This window comes from Labrus bergylta, chromosome 13, assembly GCF_963930695.1.
Source record: "Labrus bergylta chromosome 13, fLabBer1.1, whole genome shotgun sequence".
Taxonomy (NCBI): domain Eukaryota; kingdom Metazoa; phylum Chordata; class Actinopteri; order Labriformes; family Labridae; genus Labrus; species Labrus bergylta.
This window is the reverse complement of record NC_089207.1, coordinates 11,910,082-11,929,106: the sequence shown is the minus strand read 5'-3', so window position 1 is coordinate 11,929,106 and position 19,025 is coordinate 11,910,082. Positions and strand designations below refer to the sequence as shown.

At 41.1% G+C, this 19,025-nt stretch overlaps 1 protein-coding gene across 1 annotated transcript; it reads right to left on the bottom strand.

The window, feature by feature from the left end:
• Window positions 1-2,131: 2,131 nt before the first annotated feature.
• On the bottom strand, window positions 2,132-18,151 carry f5 (coagulation factor V). The gene is made up of 25 exons (XM_020632013.3): window positions 17,942-18,151; window positions 17,497-17,579; window positions 16,133-16,255; window positions 15,310-15,522; window positions 15,059-15,220; window positions 13,939-14,160; window positions 13,694-13,859; window positions 13,406-13,586; window positions 12,815-12,911; window positions 11,786-11,991; window positions 11,218-11,365; window positions 10,874-11,086; window positions 8,641-10,741; window positions 8,359-8,527; window positions 8,000-8,236; window positions 7,415-7,631; window positions 6,503-6,682; window positions 6,267-6,383; window positions 6,100-6,171; window positions 5,898-5,983; window positions 5,653-5,808; window positions 5,410-5,554; window positions 4,987-5,138; window positions 4,105-4,287; window positions 2,132-4,000 (listed from the first exon to the last, which is right to left on the bottom strand). Exons 1-25 carry the CDS (start codon window positions 18,091-18,093, stop codon window positions 3,854-3,856), a joined length of 5,928 nt encoding a protein of 1,975 aa, XP_020487669.1. The 5' UTR covers window positions 18,094-18,151; the 3' UTR covers window positions 2,132-3,853.
• Between the last annotated feature and the right edge of the window lie 874 nt (window positions 18,152-19,025).

The window sequence follows — 19,025 nt, the reverse complement described above, 5'->3', positions numbered from 1 at the left end:
TATAAGATCCGGGAGTGGTGGAAAGTGAAGAATAGGAACTTTGTTTTTCTTCTTCTACTGCCTTAAATATCAGAGGCCAACGTCGCACTGTTGCTTCAAAAGTGTTTTTCCTTCAAAATGTGTTGCAGTTGACATAAAGATGAAACAACAGCAGAAAAAGACAAACAGGCAAAACCACTAAAGCAACAAAAATACAAATAAATAGAGACTAAATTAATTTACTTACTATGAATAAATAAATAAATGTATTTATGAGATAATTCAGGTCCCAACTGTCCCATTGTTATGAAGAATTATGATGGATCTATCTTAATATTCATGATCCTATGAATACCGACTTTTATTAGTAAGTTAATGTTTAGAAAAAGCTCAATATTAATTTCAGTTAATGTCACTTTTCTGAAGCTACAATTCCCTTAGCAGATGCAAGGGGACAACAAGAACAACACAAGATTTAAAACTTTACTCAAACATAAATCCTGAAAGTCCTCTGCCACTGTGTAACATGTTTCTACTCCACTTGTGATCTTATCATGTGGAGAAGAATCGTCTCTGAATGTTTGGTCTAGGACTAACCTGCAGCGAAGGTGAAGCTGCAGCGACTCCTGGTGGCGCACTGTAGCAACTGCATGTTACTTTTTTCCAAGCATTGAAGCAGTCATTCGCTCAGATGTTGTGTGGTGGTGTGACTTTTCTAACATGTTCAGGAAAAAATGAATTAAAGTTGAGAGCTGTAAGAAATCAGAAACACAACAATCACAATTTTTTTTCTTGTTTTTCTCTTTAAAAACAAAACAAAAAAAACCACATCTATGTGAATGAAGCCCCATGTCCCGGCCCCTCATCCTGTTTCTGTGGATCTGACTGCTGTGAAGGAATGTGCACACAGAGCATTAAACATACGTATTATTGCTATTCATCAGAGAAGTCATTGCACGTATTTTAAGAGGTGATCAGACTAAGTGAGTGATGCTGCATGCTGCACAAGCTCCACCTGGACTCTGAAGTCGGGTGTGTGACCGATAACTATGTGCAAAGAAAGAACAGCACTTCTTCTCTTTCCCAAAGAACAGAGAAATATGTATTGTATTGTAAAGCTGGGGAACTTTAAATACAGTTATTGCATGTTTTGGATAGCACTTTCTATCTCATCAGAGAACGCTTGAGGTTTTTATGAAGGAAATACCCAATATTTGGTGTCTAGGACTCTGGGGCGGCTGTGGCTCAGTCTGTCGGCTCTCAACTGGAAGGTCGGGGGTTCAATCCTCAGATCCTGTAGCAACATGTCCGATGTGTCCTTGGGCAAGACACTTAACCCTGAGTTTCTACGTCTGTGGCGTGTGCATGTGTATGAATGGATGAGTTACTTCTGATGGTCTCTTTACTCAGCAGCGTCTACCATCAGTGTGTGAATGTGTAGGTGTGACCTGCGGTGTAAAAGCGCTGTGAGTAGTCAGAAGACTAGAAAAGAAATATACAAGCTGAAGTCCATTTACCATTTAGGATTTCTGTTTGTTGCTGTAGTATCGAAACAGGTATCAACAGTGTTTGATTTTTTATTTGTATTGTATCAAAGTTTAAAAATCAGGTATAGTGACACCTTAATAGACACGTCAACTCACCATATCCATTTTAAAACATGTCTGGAGTCTGGATGAGTGGGCGATTTCCTGTTAAAATGTTAATGAACAAACTCTGATCTCTGCAGCAAGAGATTTTGCAAACAAATGATGCACCACATTCTGATCACTTGGATTATTTGTACAGTCTCACTGACTAACAGCTGCTTCTCCTCTCAGTGCTCCCAGAGCATCCAGACGGCAGGTCGTCCAATAAAACTATGACTTAATTTGTTACTCGTAGATCAGTAGCAACGCAGGGCAGCCATGCTGGGACTTTCACACCTCCAGTGCCCAGTTTAACATGATCAGCAAATGGATAAACACGGCATGTGTTTGCAGCTGCACGTGTCTGTTGACTCTGGAGGCCCCCGGGCTGCCCGCTAAACGACGAGGCCTGCTCAGCAGAGGTGCTAAAAGTGACGCCTTCTCGACACCATGAGAACATATCAGTGTGCACATACTCATACTCAGGATACCGAGACATGAATCACTGAGCAGGACGCTTAAAATAAGAACAGCAATCATTTTTATTGACAAATAAATTACGTGATGTCTACTTACATATTTACATTCATTTATAATCATTTCTGATGTCAGCATAAAAATAAAACTCATATTTCAAAAACACATAAAACTATGACGCATGGGTTAGGATTACTCATAATTAGTGCATTTACAAATGAGTTTGGGAATATATTTGTGTATCTGAAAACGTAATCATCTGTTGCAAAAAACCTTCAATCTTTACATCTTTTTTTTTCTTCTGCTGCAGCACCCAAAGGTGACATTAAAGGAGGTAACATTCCCCATCAGCAGGAGTCCTGACTCATGCAGCAGCTGAGTTTCACAAGCTGTATGATGAGTTTAACAAATGCCCTACACCATACCTGTGAGTATATTTATGCATATAGTGCCCTTGATAAATGACTGTATATTTTGGAAATGGATGTGCATGCACCACACGTATGCTTCAGTTTGCTTGGGTCTTTATTTGAGCGTGCATAGTTGGCCACAGGGGTGTACTACCAAACAAACTAAGACCAAGTCACCGACACATCATCACAGAAAAGGCCTGATTGTTTGTCACCTGATCGTCATGAGGGACATATAAGAAAATAAAGAATACTAAAAAAGTGCAAATTCCTTAATTGAATTATTCCTTTTTTTCAGGGTTTATTTTCCCTTTCAGTTTTTGTTGATTTTGGCGCTCCCCTGTGGACAAAGTGATGCATACTATTCCTTTGCTGAGCTTGTTCTGAACATTTTCCAGATCATAGTGAAATTAATAATTTGTGATACCACACCAGTTCACTCTTTGTTGTAACTTGCATTTAGTGGGCACTAGACTTCCTGTATGACACAAAAAAACCTCAGCCTGATGGCTACTATGTTGTGCTGATGTGTTACTCAAATTTAAAGGTGACATATTCTCCTCCTCTTCAACCAGTGTAAATAAGTCTCAGAGCTCCTCCAAACATGTGTGTGAAGTTTCTTGTTCTAAATCCACTCTGATCCTGTATTTGATCATGCCTATAAACCTCTCTATTTCAACCCTGCTCAGAACAGGCTGTTTCTGTGTCTGTACCTTTAAATGTAAATGAGCTGTGTCTGACCACGCTTCCTCTCTGGAAGGGCTTGTGTGTACTCGGTCTTTCTCGCTCCATGTCCTATTGTTTACAGTGAGAAGGCAGACTCAGAGGGCAGAACAAACACCTAGCTATGGGAGTGTCACCCACCTGGGGGAGGGGTTACTGCCCTTTGTGATGTCATGAAGGGAAAATCTCCAAACGGCCTGTTTGAGCACACATTTTCTGAAAAGTGGAGCAGGCAGAAGACACAGAGGATGGACTTTTCTCATCACTGGGGGTTTGTAAACAGACTAGAGACACATATTAGAGTTGGAGAAACATGGTGAAGTGTATTTAGCATAATATGTGACCTTTAAAATAAAATAAAACATGTGTGTAACATGTTGCATATATTCTTTTGAAGAATGCTGATATGGGTAGAATAAGTGAAAGACTGATGCTTTATAAAGACGATTTCAGAACTGAAACTTTGAACATAAAGAGTAGTGAGTTGTCATGGTGATCCAGCCCGGTGAAAAGCGAGACCGCTACAAAAAACTGTAAGCTCTCACTTTGGGCTCAACATTACTCACTTAGTGATCTTGTGTCGTAGTAGTACAGCCCTCTGAATTGTCATAATGTTGTTTTAAAGGTGTGTGTGTTTCACTCAAAGTCACAGCCCAGGAGTTCTATCCGCATAGTGATGGCGCCCATCCAGCTTTTGGGAACGATCCGGACGAATCGGGAGAAAATTGGAGGGTAGATGTAGTTCTTGACGTGGTCGTTGTTATCTGTATTTCCAAAGAATATCTGCATTTTGCGGGAAGAGACATTTTTAGTATCCCCTTTCCTGCCTTGGTAAAAGAAAACTTTAATGTGGTATACTTTGCATTTCGATATTTCCTGCAGCTCACCTTGGAGGAGATAGTCTCGTCGTCTGTGTACTGGTTCCAGTGGATCCCGTTGTCGCTGTACAGCAGAGTGTAGGAAACGACGTACATCTGTTTCCCCAGAGCCATGGCTCCTTGTGTTATGATGCCTGTGATCTTTTTAACCTGAGGCAGCTCCACCTGAAGCCACTGGTTCATGTCGTTATACTGAGATAGACAGGTAAGAAACAGAAGGTTTGACTACAGATATCTCTGTGCTCTTAAAGGTAGCGTCAGTAGCTTTTTCCTAAAAATTAAAATCCAGACTTATGCAAAAGTAAAGCTGCTTAATCATCCCTTCTGGGCCTCCATGCATATGTGGTGGTGACTGTGTCTGCAGAGACCCTGACCTCTGATTAGATTTTACTGTTGTGGTTTGTTTGGATTGAGGCGGGACGTTTCTGGACGGGGAGCTGGTGTGTTTCCTCCAGCTAATGACAGCGCAGCAGTTGGGTTTAGGAGTGGATACAATTTAGTGATTGGATGCGATTCAAACTCGTGAATATGATGGACGTAGCGGCAAAGATGAGAAAATATAATCACAGTGAGGTGAAACTTAAAGCAGATTAAGCTCGTTCCAAAACAAGGATGAACCTTTTGTTAGCTTTCACCAGCAGACGTGGAGTTGGCCTGATTTCTATTGGACAGGTAGATGCCAAACAACGGTGGTTAGCTTGAGCTAGCGTGTGGTAGCTTGCAGTGTACAGTAGGTACAAGTAGTAAATACAGAGTTTTGGGGGTGATGATCCCAGGAGAAAGGGACTAGTTTGAATGTTTACAAGCTGCAACGAAAAATATTACTGACTCCACCTTTAAGGGTTTTAAAAGGCTGAAGTTAGATAAGATACACAGTATTAGTATTTGTACATTTGCCTGCCATGCGTTGATGGTTCCCTGTTTGTTGAGACGTGCGAGTGAGGGTTTCCAGGGTCCAGAGTACCAGCTGGTGGCTCTGGAGCTGGCTGTGATTTGATGGTCTTCGATGAGTCCGGTCTCCATCCCCAGAGGCACTGAGCAGCCTGGGAGAGGAGACAAGAGAGGTCAAATTTACAGAACATCTAATGACATCTATTTTGTTTTTAACAGGTGTAATCTTGTTTACATATTTTGAGGTCTCGATGACTAACGGGTACAAAATATCGGGGAATAGCTAGGAGGAGGAGTAGAATTAAATTGTAAATTAAATTTTTTTCAATGAAGTTTGGTGGCTTTAAAGAGAGTGACGATACATCTCTGGTGGTCAAAAGGAACCTTCTTTAATAGAAAGGTCTGTATAAACATATACATTACCATCCAGCTCACAGCCGTAGAACTCCATGCGAAGTGTTCCCTTGCTGTACCAGTTGACAGGGTGGAGTCTGATGAACCTTCCAATCAGAGGAGGAAAGAAGATGTTTTTGCTCACCTCGTGGGATTCCTGGTTCCCGGTGAACGACTGTAGAAAGAATCGGCAGACACAAAGAATTAAAGAGGTGATCTGTGTCAGTTTGAAGCTGTTTGTTCATATCAAGAAGGTGATCAAACTTCTCCCACCTTCCTGAGGTCCCTGCTGTTGCCCTTAAAGAAGATCCAGTTCCTGCGGTCCGTGCTGTAAGAGATGTAGTACCTGACCACAAACTGGGAATGGAAGAGCTGTCTGGCTCCCTGCGTGGCGACCTGGCTGATCACAACTGGCCGCTGGAAGTCCACCTGGACAGGAGGAAGTCCACATGGAGCAGATTATATTTAGGAACAAAGTGAACACAGTCAAACAAAGTAATTCCACCTCTAAGACATACCTGAATCCAGCTGTGGTTCTGCTCTGTGCTCCAGGCGTTGTATTTGCCATGATTGTTCAGTCTGGCGAGATGGGGTTCCCAGTAACCTTTAAAGATAAAGGTGATATCATTCCTCAAGTGACATATCAGCATTATGGAACAATGTCCTGCAATAATTGTACACTGATTGTGGATCCAGCTGGACCACAGGGATTACGGTTACCTCTGGTGTTGATTGCTGTGATCTGTTCGTCTTTCACGCTGCCTGACTCCAGACCCAGCGGACGGTAACAGTCTGATAAGAAACATCGAGGTGAATACAGCAAATCGTCAGTGAAGTGAGAATAAAACTCTAGATCCTGCAGAGATATTTTTTTTAATCATCTGTACCATTATCTAGAGCCAGAAAGAGGGTCTGCATGCCCTTCTGTTGGTTGAAGCCGACTTCTGTCTCCAGCTGCCACAGGCCAGGTTTGGATGGATACATCTCCAGAGTAGCAAAGCTTCCTGCAAAAACAGTTCATTTGAAAGTGCTACATTTCAGATATCAAATAAGATTAGAGGGCAATTGACTTGGACTTAGACGTAAATAGTTGTCTTGTTTGAAAAAAAAAAAAAAAGGTCACCAGGCAGCAGCGGGTACACAGCTTGTCTGTAGCTGGTGGTCTTCTTGTGGAGGAACGTCTGTCCGTGGAAGTGGACACTCTGAAAGTCTTTTGGAGAACCCATGTTGATCAGGTGCCAAGCCACAAGCTGGTTGGTGTACATCCGCAGACCTTTCAGGTTGAATATAATCCCATTGATGGCTTTGGAAAAAAACAACAGATAAAAATAAATTTTTAGCATTTACATTACTTTACAATCCCTGACTGATCATTCTTGAAGGCCTCAAAGAAACTTATAACGCTGGCTTTACCCAATGAAGATGTTAAATTATTCTTTCTGTTGTATTTAAAGTCGAGCTGTCATGATTAATTTTTCAAAATGTGCTAAATCGCCTAATTTCCGTAGTAAATTGTTATTAACCATGTTTTTATTGCATGTTTGAAATTCCATTATTTTCCATTTCAAAACAATTTTTGCTATGCTTTTATTTTGAATTGTTGGACTGTCTTAAGCTAATGGTTCTTTACTTCCTGTTTGGATACAGACCTGCTTTAATTTTGAAATAAAATAAGGCACTTCCAGAAGATCAGAGGTTACCACATTAACTTGGCCACAGAAAAAGGAATATGTAAAAGATCGAAATGTAAATGAAAATAGCTCAAAGGAACGGTAAAAAAAGAAATGGTGTATGCCACAAGGTGAATATTACTTTTGACTCGTTAACTGAGCCATCTGGGAGTTTTTAAAAGTGATATGAAACATTCAGGCGTAGCAGGTGGTTCATTTCCATCATTGTGACTATAGGGAGACCCTGCATAGGCTTAGCTACGGTGCGCCCAAAGGGACATAACCGCACACAACTTGTAATAAAGTAATGGGTTAATTTGAGCCCTTAATAGAATTGCAATTAACACATTAACATGTTGCATTACAATGGAACTTGAGGTCCTCCCTGAAGTTGAGGACCATAGTTCTCCTTCGACTTTTCCTCTGGATCCTCTCGCGGTTATTCTCGTAGTACCAGCTCTGGGATTCATCAAAGGTCATGAAGAGCAACATGAACTCCCTCATGTTTGGTAACTTGTTGTCCAGTGTTCCCTCTCGACACACCAGCAGAGGCCCAATCAAGCCAGAGTTGATATCCTTTTCCTTGAATACAGAGCAAACACTGAGCTTACTATCAGCTTTTAGAAATGTGTAAAACAGTCCACTCCGTTAAACACACTTACACATAGTATATTTTGAAGAAAGGAATAGTCCTTAAAGTGACCTCTTTATGATCTTGCAATAATTCTGAATGGATATATTTGTGATTGCTGAAACATGACTCAACCCTGGCTAAAACTGTGGCCATGTTTCAGTTACTTTCAGCCAATTCACGTGTACATTGTGTATTTTCAAGTTGCCACAAGGGGGCAGCAGAGTAAGAAACGATCAGCTGTTTTGATAGTTTCAATGCTCCTAGAAATTAACATAGTTAGTATATAAACACCTAAAAAAAAATGCAAATTACTCACAGGGTTAACACCTGAATAGTAGGCCCAGGTCCGACAGTTAGACTCGTCTGGTGTTGGCCCAACCGCAGAAGGGACCTTCCACATATATGTGAAGGTGGTATTGGGCTTAACCTCATCGTCATATTGATACCAGTACTTAGAGCCATCCTCATAGGACAGACCTTCTGTTTGTTTGGTATAGGTGACGCCATTTGGATGTAATGAAAATGGACGGTTGGCATTGTTCCTGAACACCACCTACAACACGAAGAGACGCAATCAAAGGTTCAATATGTAACAAAGGCTCTGAAGGAATATACAAATGTGCCTGCCAACAGATGGTAAAAATGAATAAAGCTACAGTTAAGATACAGTCTTACCATTATGCTTTGTCCAACCTCTGCCTTAATGACAGGTCCAAGAATGCCTAAATGCTCATCCATCTCCCCTCTGATTTCAGGGGTGCTGAAACTACTGTCCAAGTAACCTCGGAAAACCACCTTGGTGAACGTCGTCTCTCTGCTCTTAAGTTGTGACCTGTCTTGCCTCCTGTGGAGACAACACAACTTTATTTCAATTTGTGGATGTGAAGCTGTGGTAGAACTCTAAATCTGAACTACCATATCTTCTCAATTGTCAAATGAGCTTTCTGTAAGGCTTACCTCTGTCCGTAGCCGGCGTAGTCCCACTCAACCTCTTCTGCAGCGATGAAATAAGTTCTGACATTTGGGCCTGTGAATTTCAGGTAGTACTTGGCTGTCTCGTCCAGGTTGAGATTCTTGATGTCTTCATGATCACTGTAGGGGTCTTTGTAGACAACATATTCATATTCATCTGCTTTCACATCGAGATCATCCATTCCTAGATGATCCGGTTCATCTCCAGGAATATACAGCTCATAGTCACTGAAATCAGGCCTAGGCACACCGATGACGACAGGCTGGTTAATGAGTTCATCCTCAACAGAGAAAGGATGAGGTACACTTGGTCGTGCCCCACGTGGGGTCATGTCTGGATTGAATCCTCGCGGAGAGAATGGTGAACCACTTCTTAGCTGAGGCTTGTATTCCTTCCTCCTCTTTGTTTTCATGCCTTGGCCCTTCTGGGGTCTCTGTCGGACATTCTTGGTCTTTTTTGGTGTTGATGTTGTTTTGGGGGCCTCTTTACCTAAATACTTCATCAGGTCATCAGGAATCTCCAATGGTACCACTTGGTGAGTTCCGTCATAGGTCCAGTTGTACTCTTGCGTCTTTACAGATTTTGTTTTAATCACCGTTGCATCATTTTCTTTAAGGTAGATAACCACTTCTTCACTGCTTTCTGAGGAAAATAGCTCCTCAGAACTGTCCTCCCTGGAGAGGGATAGGTTTCCCGGAATCATGATCTCATTGGACAAACTATGTGAAGATGAAGATGTTGTTTGGTTCGACTGGTCAAGATAAGCTGTAACATTACCCCTTCCCTCCAAACTAATTTCCAATGATGAATTTGAGATTGATATATTCATCGATACATTCTGCAAGGGCACAATTTCCCCACGAGTATGCAATATGCTTTCAAGGCTGGAATTGGATGAAATATTGGCATTATCAGAAGAGTTCCCTTTGAGTCCATACTCTAGCTCCTCAGCGGTGTTCAGAGAGTCATTAGCTTTGGTTTGGTTGCCAGTTTTCTCTACCTTCAACTCAAAGATGGTTAAGTTGTGCCCATTTACGTTTGTGATTTCAGCCTCTCCAACATCAGTCATTGGAATAGGTAATGAATGGTTTGTTCCATCTGCTGACACATTAGCATGAGTAGTCGCTGTGTTATTCTCAACAGCTGTTTCATTTCTGTGTGACAGGGGGGTGACATTTCCATTCGGTGTTTCATGGATATTGTTTTTGGAGAAACTGGATAGAGGCTCAGAGACGGAGAACATATCCCCTCTGATAAGTATCTCCTTGGATTTATTTGCCAAGATATTACTGTTAAAAGTCTGGTTATCCCCATTTAGGGTCAGATTCATTCCTTCAGCATCCAAGACAGAACTTGAATTTCCATGTAATGTTACTGTGAGATTGTTAATTTCTGTTGTTATAGTTCCAATCATTGATGATGTCGTAGCATTGGTGGCATTGGTGGCATTGTTAGCTTTTGTCATAATAGTTTCATTCTTTGCCAGTGTATACGAGCTATGAAAACCTGTTGTGTTCTCTGTTTTAGATGTGGTAGAATTGTCTAAAGTTAAACGAGTGCTACTGATCTGAAAATGTGTTGTATTCTCACTGCTTTGGTTCAACAAATTTTGTGTTGTAATATTCAGTCCATCCAACTTTTTCCATTTTGAAGATAATGTCTCATTTTGTGCATTCAGCTTCGGTATAGAGTCCTTGTCTTTATGCTTTTTGTTAGCCATATTAAGGATAATATCTGTATCTCCATCAGGGACATCAACAACATCATAGTTGAGGAAAGACAGGTCCAGCATCTCAGCACTCGAGCTCTTAGATTGGTTCTTTCGAGACCTAATACCCAATTCTGCTGCAAATAAATCTGTGTAGATATCTATCTCCACTGGCTTCTTTTCTTTTTCAGTTTTTGACTTCTTCTCTTCCTCCTTGATCTCAGCCAAGCTCGGAGGGTTCCACTGAGTGAATGCTAGATTTTTTTCAAAGTCATTGTACTCATACTGGTAATCGCGGTAGCACTCGACATCCTGAAATCTCACACGCATTCCTTTCATTGTCTCATGGGAGTTCAGGGAAGCCAGGAGCCAACGGCCTGGTTCAAAAGAGACACACAGATTAATCATAAACTTTAAAGACATTTAATTTGATTACATTAAAGCATCGCTACATAACAATATTTTGAAAATAAAGTGTTGAATCGGACTTAAAAAAGAATCTAACAAACCAATGTTTTCCATGTTCATAGTGATGGTCTCTCCAGTCATGGGGTAAAGGCTGAGGAAGTCCTCTGTCCGATCATTCAGCGCAAATGGATGTCCGTAAAAAGTAGCCGTCTGGATGTAGTCCTGCGCTCCAACGCTGGACACATGCCATGTTGCAACCTCACCATTGCAAAAGCCGAGGAGGGGGCCACTCTCAAACATATAACCGTTGATTGCTGAGAGAACATTTTGATAAATATAAGTCCTCTTTCAGGCAGCAAAGAAAAATGTAATTATACGCATGAACAAATAAAAGACAGAATAATGATTGAGGTTAATGAGTCATTGCAATTGTGACAAAACTTACTATGCATGACATTGGATTTATAAAAGTCGGGGTCTGCCTTGTTGACTTTGGATCGATCACAATATTGTCGAATGTTGTGGTCCAGGTACCAGCTCTTGTTCTCATCAAACACAGCTAACATTGCATGCTGTTCCTTGTCTGCTCTCAGCTGTAGATACAAACCAATGTAGTCAGTTCACGTTTGGTTCATTGGCTTTCTAAATATTTGACTCCTCCTACACAGAGTCACAAAACTGCTGCAGTCCCATCATCAAAAACACAAGACATTCATACAACTTTGAATAAAAATAAGTTCCCATGAAAAGATTAAGAGTTTGCAGGCATTCAACGAGCTCTGAGAAATCACAATTCATCCAGAACATCAACATCTCGACCAGATTTAAACAGATTGATGAATTAAAATGTAATTAAAAAGAAAATATCGGAAAAAAAAAAAAATCATCCTAATAGTGGTGCTACTGGAAAGGTCAAGGACTCACAACTGTCAGAATGGATTCATCTCCTGGGGACAATGAAAAACACATCCGACCAAAGTGGATGCCCAACAAACATGGTAGAGTCTTTTTACCTGAACATTTCTGACATTGAGGGACTGACTCTTGCAGATGAGGATTGGTCCGATCAGTCCTGAGGCGATGTCTCGTGGTGTGTCCACCGCGCTGTGGTACAGTCGTGTCAGACATCGAGAGTCTCCTTCCAGAGGCTCATCCTCTTCCAAAACTTTCCATACATAAGTGTGAGTCTCACCTGGCTGAACTCCATGAGACTGGTTACCTTGAAAACACATTGAAATGTTCATTACTCATCATTATTTCAGAAACAAATCTTGTTTTTCTTTTGCTGCAAAAAAATAACTTGTTGCTGCTACTTTCATGCCCCTGATTGATTATGGTGATGTTTTATATATGCATGCATCTTCCCAGTGCCTAAAATCTCTGGATACTGTCTATCATGGTGCGTTGAGATTAATAACAAATCTCAGGGCCATCATTGTATGTACTGTATGATCAAGTCAGCTGGCCTGCATTGTCTCAGCGTAGAAAAACTCATTGGCATGTCCTTATTTATAAGGCTTTACTTAACCTGCTTCCCACGTATTTGTGTAACTGTATTCATGTGAAAAGTGCTGGAAGACACAGTCTTCGCTCTGCAACCCAGTCACAAATCGTGTTGTTGTTATCTGTTCCCAAAGTGCATCTTGAAATGGGGAAAAGGAGTTTCAGGTACGCTGCTCCGGCAGCCTGGAATCTCCTGCAGGATGATCTGTGTCTGGGAGAGCTTGTATCTTTAAATCATTTTAAAAGTAGATTGAAGGTGTGTGAGGAAGATGCTTCAGTTTGTAGATGCTTTGACTAATGACTTTCTGCTCTGTGACTCAGGACATGTTAAACTGTGTTTGTAATTACTCTGTGTTTTATGTTTGTAACTCTTTGTTGTGCTGCTGTCCCTCTTGGCCAGGACACTCTTGCAAATGAGATTCTTAATCTCAATGAGGTTCTCCTGGTTAAATACATTTTAATAAATAAAATAAATAAATACATTTGAATTGTTTTAGAAAGTCAAACTATTTGTTTTACAGTGATGGGAGATTTGGTACCTCCTGCTGGGTAGTTGGCGCCCTCTTCTGACTTCTCTATCGACAGTCCATGCGGGTAGATGCTGTAAGGCCTGGAGGCCATGTTCTTAAACACAATCTGTAAGAGGACAGAGGGATGTGTGAGGACTAACGGCTTGATTTCACAATAAATTAAATCTATTAGCACAAAATGTAGGATTTTCTGATTGAAAACCTGCAGCTGAAAGTCAGTGTTTTAACATCCTAGTTAACACTGCACACTTTCAGCTGCTGGTTACCAAGCTTTAGACAGAGTTGCAAGTAGTGGTGTCAAACTGTTATTTTTAAAATTGCATCAAATCTCTGAATTTCAATTGTGAATTGTGATTTATCACATTTTTGACTGCATGTTTGAAATATCATTATTGCATCTAAGTTTTTGTTTTGCTTTTATTTTGTATTTTGTACTGTCTTAAGCTTTAAGGTAGATTACTTCCTGTATGGATAACCACCTGCTTTTATTTTGAAACAGAATCAGGGGACGTCTTGTACATCAAAGTAACAACATTTACTTTATTATTTCGTCATGCACCTGTTGTTATAAAAAATATAGAAACATTTATACTAACTCACCTTGATGACATCTCTGATTTGCGCCCTGATGACAGGACCCAATATCCCCAGCTCGTTTTTCCTCTGTTGTGACTCCAGCTTTTCAGTGAATGACTCGTTTTTGTACAGTGTGTACACGGCCTTCTTGTACTTCTTACCGATGCGTGTTGGTGACTGTCTCAGGTACTGGAGCTTAAAGTCCCTACACAAAGAAACAAAACAAAACAAGGTTTAATTTCTGTTTGGACACTGGATCACCTTCTATCAGCAAGCAATGTATGAAAGATATAAAATGTAAAGTCTGCTTACTCGTCAACGTGTTTATGAATTTCAGGCACATAGTCCCAGATGATCTCCTCCGCAGCGATGTAGTATTTCCACTCCTTGCTTTGTCGTTTCTGCTCAATGGTCATTCTTCTATTGGGTGCTCTGAAGCCATCACACTCTTTCACATCCACAAAACCATGCATGCCCACTGCAATGGTAGAAACACGTTAGATTCATTGGTTTTAAAAAAGCTCTCTTATAATTTAACATGATGTTATCACTCCTACCCTCCATGTGCTTTGCAGTGTGAGAGGAGAGCAGCCAGCGGCCCGTGTGCAGAGCCTTCATGCTGGCCGTGGTGGAGGAGCCACTGATCAGTCCCACTGACGACACTTTATGTCCAGTCTGCTGCAGTACATGTCCGTTCAGGTGCACAGAGAACACCTCAGGCTCCGAGCTCATACCCAGCAGATGCAGGCTGACAGGTGTGTTTGCACACACACTGACATCTGGAGAGAAGAGACTGTTAGGAACTTTGTGTATTTTGTCTGACAATAGTTTGGTTTACACAGAACATCTGGTATCAGTCTTTGCACTGACTGTACAACACATACTGTACATACTGACGGTATGATCTACTTACCATCAGTCTGAACAGTAAAGCAGTAGACAAGTATTCACAAGCAGAAAATGACATGCTTTTATATAAAAGGAGATCATTTCATAACAAGGTTTTCTTACAATCAAGGAGGATCAAACAGCTACTGGAAAATATACCAAACAGTGGGAACTTAGCACTGAAGCAATTATTCAGTTTGGGGATTTGAAGCTTTTATTCTGTATTGAAGCCATTTAAAGATCAAAATGACATCGGCAGATTAATTAAAAAAATGTAACTTAACTACCTGGGGGAGGGTGATTATTGTTATGCTCAGCCATTCACCCATCAAAGAAGAGAAAAATAAAAAAAATCACATGAAGACAACTGTTAGGGAAATGTAAAATTTATGACTTGATTCAAAGGTGCAATTTGTAACTCTGACACCTAGTGTTTAAAATGGGTACTGCAGTCCTAATTCTATACATTAGAGAGCGCCCCCCCCCCTGCATCGGTCTGCAAATCTTTCTGCGTTCTAACGTCTCTCAAATTTTCAAAGGCATCTCCAATAGTGATCCTAGTTTGAGCACGTTTCTGCTTGTGGTACATTCACTTCTATCTGAACCAGTAACTGAATTTGAAGTTTAATATTTAGACCCTACAGCTGTCAAATTAAATGAAGTGAAAAGAGCAATATCAACCTCTTAAACTATGTGAAACTATGCTTCCCAAAGTCAACTTAATATTTAGTAAAAAAAAAAGAAACACTGTGTGGCTGATATTCCTACTAAATGAGTGGACACACTCACCAGGTAAGGATCCCTCTGTGTATCCGTTGATGGTGTATTTGATGTGGTTATCCAAAGAGTAGCTGTTTGGTTTGTATTTACTCTCCTTCTCATGAAAAACCCCGAAGAGGAACGTGTATTCATGGCGGACGCCGACCTGCTTCCCTGAGTCATCCAGACTGCCTGCAGCGGGAGAGAAAATAATCCAAATCTATCATTCAGATGCAAATAATTTCCCTGACCAGCACTAGAGAAAACAATCACATGCTTACCGGGCTTGCAGATGAGCAAAGTACCGATGAGGCCCAAGTTGTAGTCCTCAACAACATTCTGGTGGGAGATGTAGTTGTAGGTGAGACAGGTGGGGTCACTCTTCTGTGGAGAAACCTCTGACGTCACCTCCCAGTAGTAAACGTGTTCACTGTTGGGCTGCACGACGTCGTCCTCTTTCTCTTTCTGTGAGGTGTTGTCAAAGTAGTGAGCTCCTGCAGAAACAGTGGGCAGTCGGTCTAAAATGCCATGTGGTATACTTTCAGGGCACCTTTAAGTAAGGTGAACAAAGTATCATATTCATACTCATTGCATTTAAAGAGACACACACACCAAAACGGAGCATTCTGAGAGAGCTGGTTTATGATTCTCCCTCTGGTGCTTGACTCATGTTATATTTTGACCAAAGCACAGCACAGATGTTTCATTTAGACCACAGGGGACTGTTTGAAAAGGAGGAAAAGCGGGAGAATATGTCCTCTTTAAATCTCTGCGCTCTGACTTTTTCATTAAGAACATATTAGGGATTAATTTCCCTTATTTAAATGATGGCATGAGCTTCCTGTTATTTCTCTTTATATGAGCAGACAGTGATTTCCTCAGGCTCAACAGTTCTTCCTGTTGGACTTCTGTACAGTCTACTTTGATAATCTGCCTCTCCGGGTTAATCTTTGAGAAAAAGACAAACAAAGTTGTTTGTTTTGTTGGCCAATCTTGTATAATTATCAGAATGAGTAACATCATGAAGACCAGCTGACCCTAACACACAGACGTAGAGAGAGGAATCGCTTAGACTCATGCACAGCTGAGTTAACGGACACCCACCTTCAGACTGTTTCCCATAAGCGATGCCATGTGGGTGGATGCTGTGCGGTCCCATCGCCATGTTTCTGAAAGTGACCACAATGGTCTCGCCCTCCTCCGCCCGCAGGGTGGGTCCGACCAGACCTGCGGAGAGAGACAGGATTTGGTTTGTTAGGTCTCTGCATCACATGTATGTTTTATTACATCATCATGAGACAGCGGGGGAAAAAGACGTAAAGACATTCTGACTCATCGCTGTGTTGCTGAAGTGAAAAGACATTTTAACCACCCACTCGTGTTTTGTAATGTACAACAATGTGATTCCCTCTCTTACCTTACTAATATTTATTCTTGAAAGAAGCTATTGGGCAACTTGAACTTTGGTAAAAGTCAGAAGTATTGAATAAGGACGATGTTGTTGATGTCTCACTCCAGACAGTGTTACTCACCGTTATTCACTTCAACTCTTTTTGAAACTGAAGATGGGGATGCAACTAATAGTCAGACAAAATACAACTCCATGGCAACCACATTACAGTATTCATCAAATAGTCGCTCCAATATCAAAACAACAATATGTAGGAATACGGCTTGGTGCGCTTTGAAGGTCTCTAAACTCAGAAAGTGCTTTTAGCTCCTCCCCCTCATCGAATATGTGCATTTGTTGACAATCAGAGGGTGGCAGTTAGCATGTGGAGTATACATACAGTATGTGTATTCATCTGTGATGACTATAGGCCATGGTTAAATTGCTGCATTGGAGAGGGTGATTTATTTATTACATTTATTTAAATTGATTTTAGATTTTCTGCAGCTGGTAAACGTTAAGCGAGTATAGTAAAAATGTGTGCTCAAACAGGCCGTTTGGAGATTTTCCCTTCATGACATCACAAAGGGCAGTAACCCCTCCCCCAGGTGGGTGGAACTCCCACAGCTAGGTGTTTGTTCTGCCCTCTGAGTCTGCCTTTACGATGGTAAACAATAGGGCATGGAGCGAGAAAGCCCGAGCCAGCCGAGCCCTTCCAGAGAGGGGGCGTGGTCAGACACAGCTCATTTACATTTAAAGCTACAGACACAGAAACAGCCTGTTCTGAGCAGGGCTGAAATAGAGGGGTTTATAGGCATGATCAAATACAGGATCAGAGTGGATTTAGAACAAGAGACTTCATGCACATGTTTTGAGGAGCTCTGAGACTTATTTACACTGGTTGAAGAGGAGGAGAATATGTCACCTTTAATTATTTTTACAACAGTTGTGTTCAAATCCCCTCCCTTCTAAGAAGTTATTAGCTGATTAATATTTGAGTCTGGATGGATAGTAGACTTGCAGACAGGATGAGTATTTCTTTGTGGTTAAAGACAGACTGTGTATACGCAATAGTTACCTAACCAGGAGGGATGAGTCTTTGCCTGTCTGAAGTCTTTCTCATATTCCCGAAAGACCACTTTCTTATAGGTGGGACCAAACCTGAGACACAAAACAAGAATCAGCACACACGCACACATACACATGTCCTACTCACAGCACTGCCAATCTATGATATGGACTTCAAGATAGGACACGTTTACTCATGATGCAACTGTTGGTCGTGTGTTTGTCAAAATAACGCTGATACTGTCCAAGGCTGGGGAACAGAGCACCAAAGAAATGTAATGAGGACAATCTGGTCTGATGTTATCGGGTCACAGATACATTTAACAACAGAACGTGAGCGAATGTGGAACTATTGTCTAAAGGAATACAAATACTGAGACAGAAATACAATTAAAAATGTCATTTTCAAAGTGTTTCATTCTTGTGATGTCATAAATGTTCCACTAGTGTCCTACCTGTGAGAGTCATTTCCAGAGTAGTTCCAGTCTATCTCCACAGCAGCGATGTAGTAGTGTCTCTCTCTGGGTTGATGCTGCTCGGATCTGTGAGCGAGAAGAACCAGGATGAGCGGAAGACATTGAGCTCCAGCCCAGAAACAGAGCCTCATGTCCAGTCCCTCAGGTTGAGCTGGGTCTATGTTCTGGAAGTGAAGAAGAAGAAGAGTGATCTGATAGAGAGGTGCACTGCTCTGAACTTTATCCGTCACTGACACACAAACCCATACACCCACCCACACACACACACACACACACGTGCCGTGTTCAAACATTATGTCCCAGGGCAATGAACTGTGTCTCAGTATATTTTCTCTCCCCCCCTCCCACCCCACCTCTCTTGTAATTAAAACCTCCTGTGTTTGGCTGTGAGTCATCCCCGAGGGGTCCAGGGTGTGCTTCTTCACATCATCTCTGGGGAAAAAACAACATGATTGGGATGAGTACGGGAATTTACACAGAAAACGTCTCTAACCGCAAAGCTACCATGAAAAAAAAAACACTGTCATGATACAAGATTCAACTGATGCAACCTTTCTTTATAATTTGGAAGAGACACATGATCAATAAGCCTTTTATACTGCTGTAGATGACATGAGTACAGGCAATGTTAATGTTCAGTAGTTTGCCACTTTTTCGACTCCACCTTTTTAAAAACAATACAATCTGTTATTTTCATGATCAATATCATCAAAAAGTACAGAAACTTCAAAATAACTGCATCGATTTCATAACACCGGTGAGAAGGAGAGGAAGGAAGCCATCAAACATTGCAAGATAAACACATTTCAGCACTGACACATTGCCAATGTTTTTGTGCAATTTTCTGCAATTCCTGGGGGAAATTAAAGTGAGAATTTACAAAACACCGGGTGTCTAAGACTTCTGTTTTTGTTGCCATGGTAACAAAAGAGAAATCAAAATTGTTTGAGTTTTGAGTTTTTAACAGACGATATGCATGATTTTTAAAAAATCCATGGAGGATCTCAAGGGCTGAAATCCTCGGTGATGACTCGGGATTAGGGATTTTAATGATTAATCATTA

Excerpts from the sequence above, each read along its gene's own strand:
- f5 (XM_020632013.3), bottom strand. The coding sequence starts at position 18,093 with ATGAGGCTCTGTTTCTGGGCTGGAGCTCAATGTCTTCCGCTCATCCTG. Across the intron at positions 8,528-8,640 it reads TACGCCGGCTACGGACAGAG|GAGGCAAGACAGGTCACAAC; the intron begins GTAAGCCTTACA and ends TTGTCTCCACAG. Across the intron at positions 6,683-7,414 it reads GGAGGACCTCAAGTTCCATT|CCATCAATGGGATTATATTC; the intron begins GTAATGCAACAT and ends TTTTTTCCAAAG.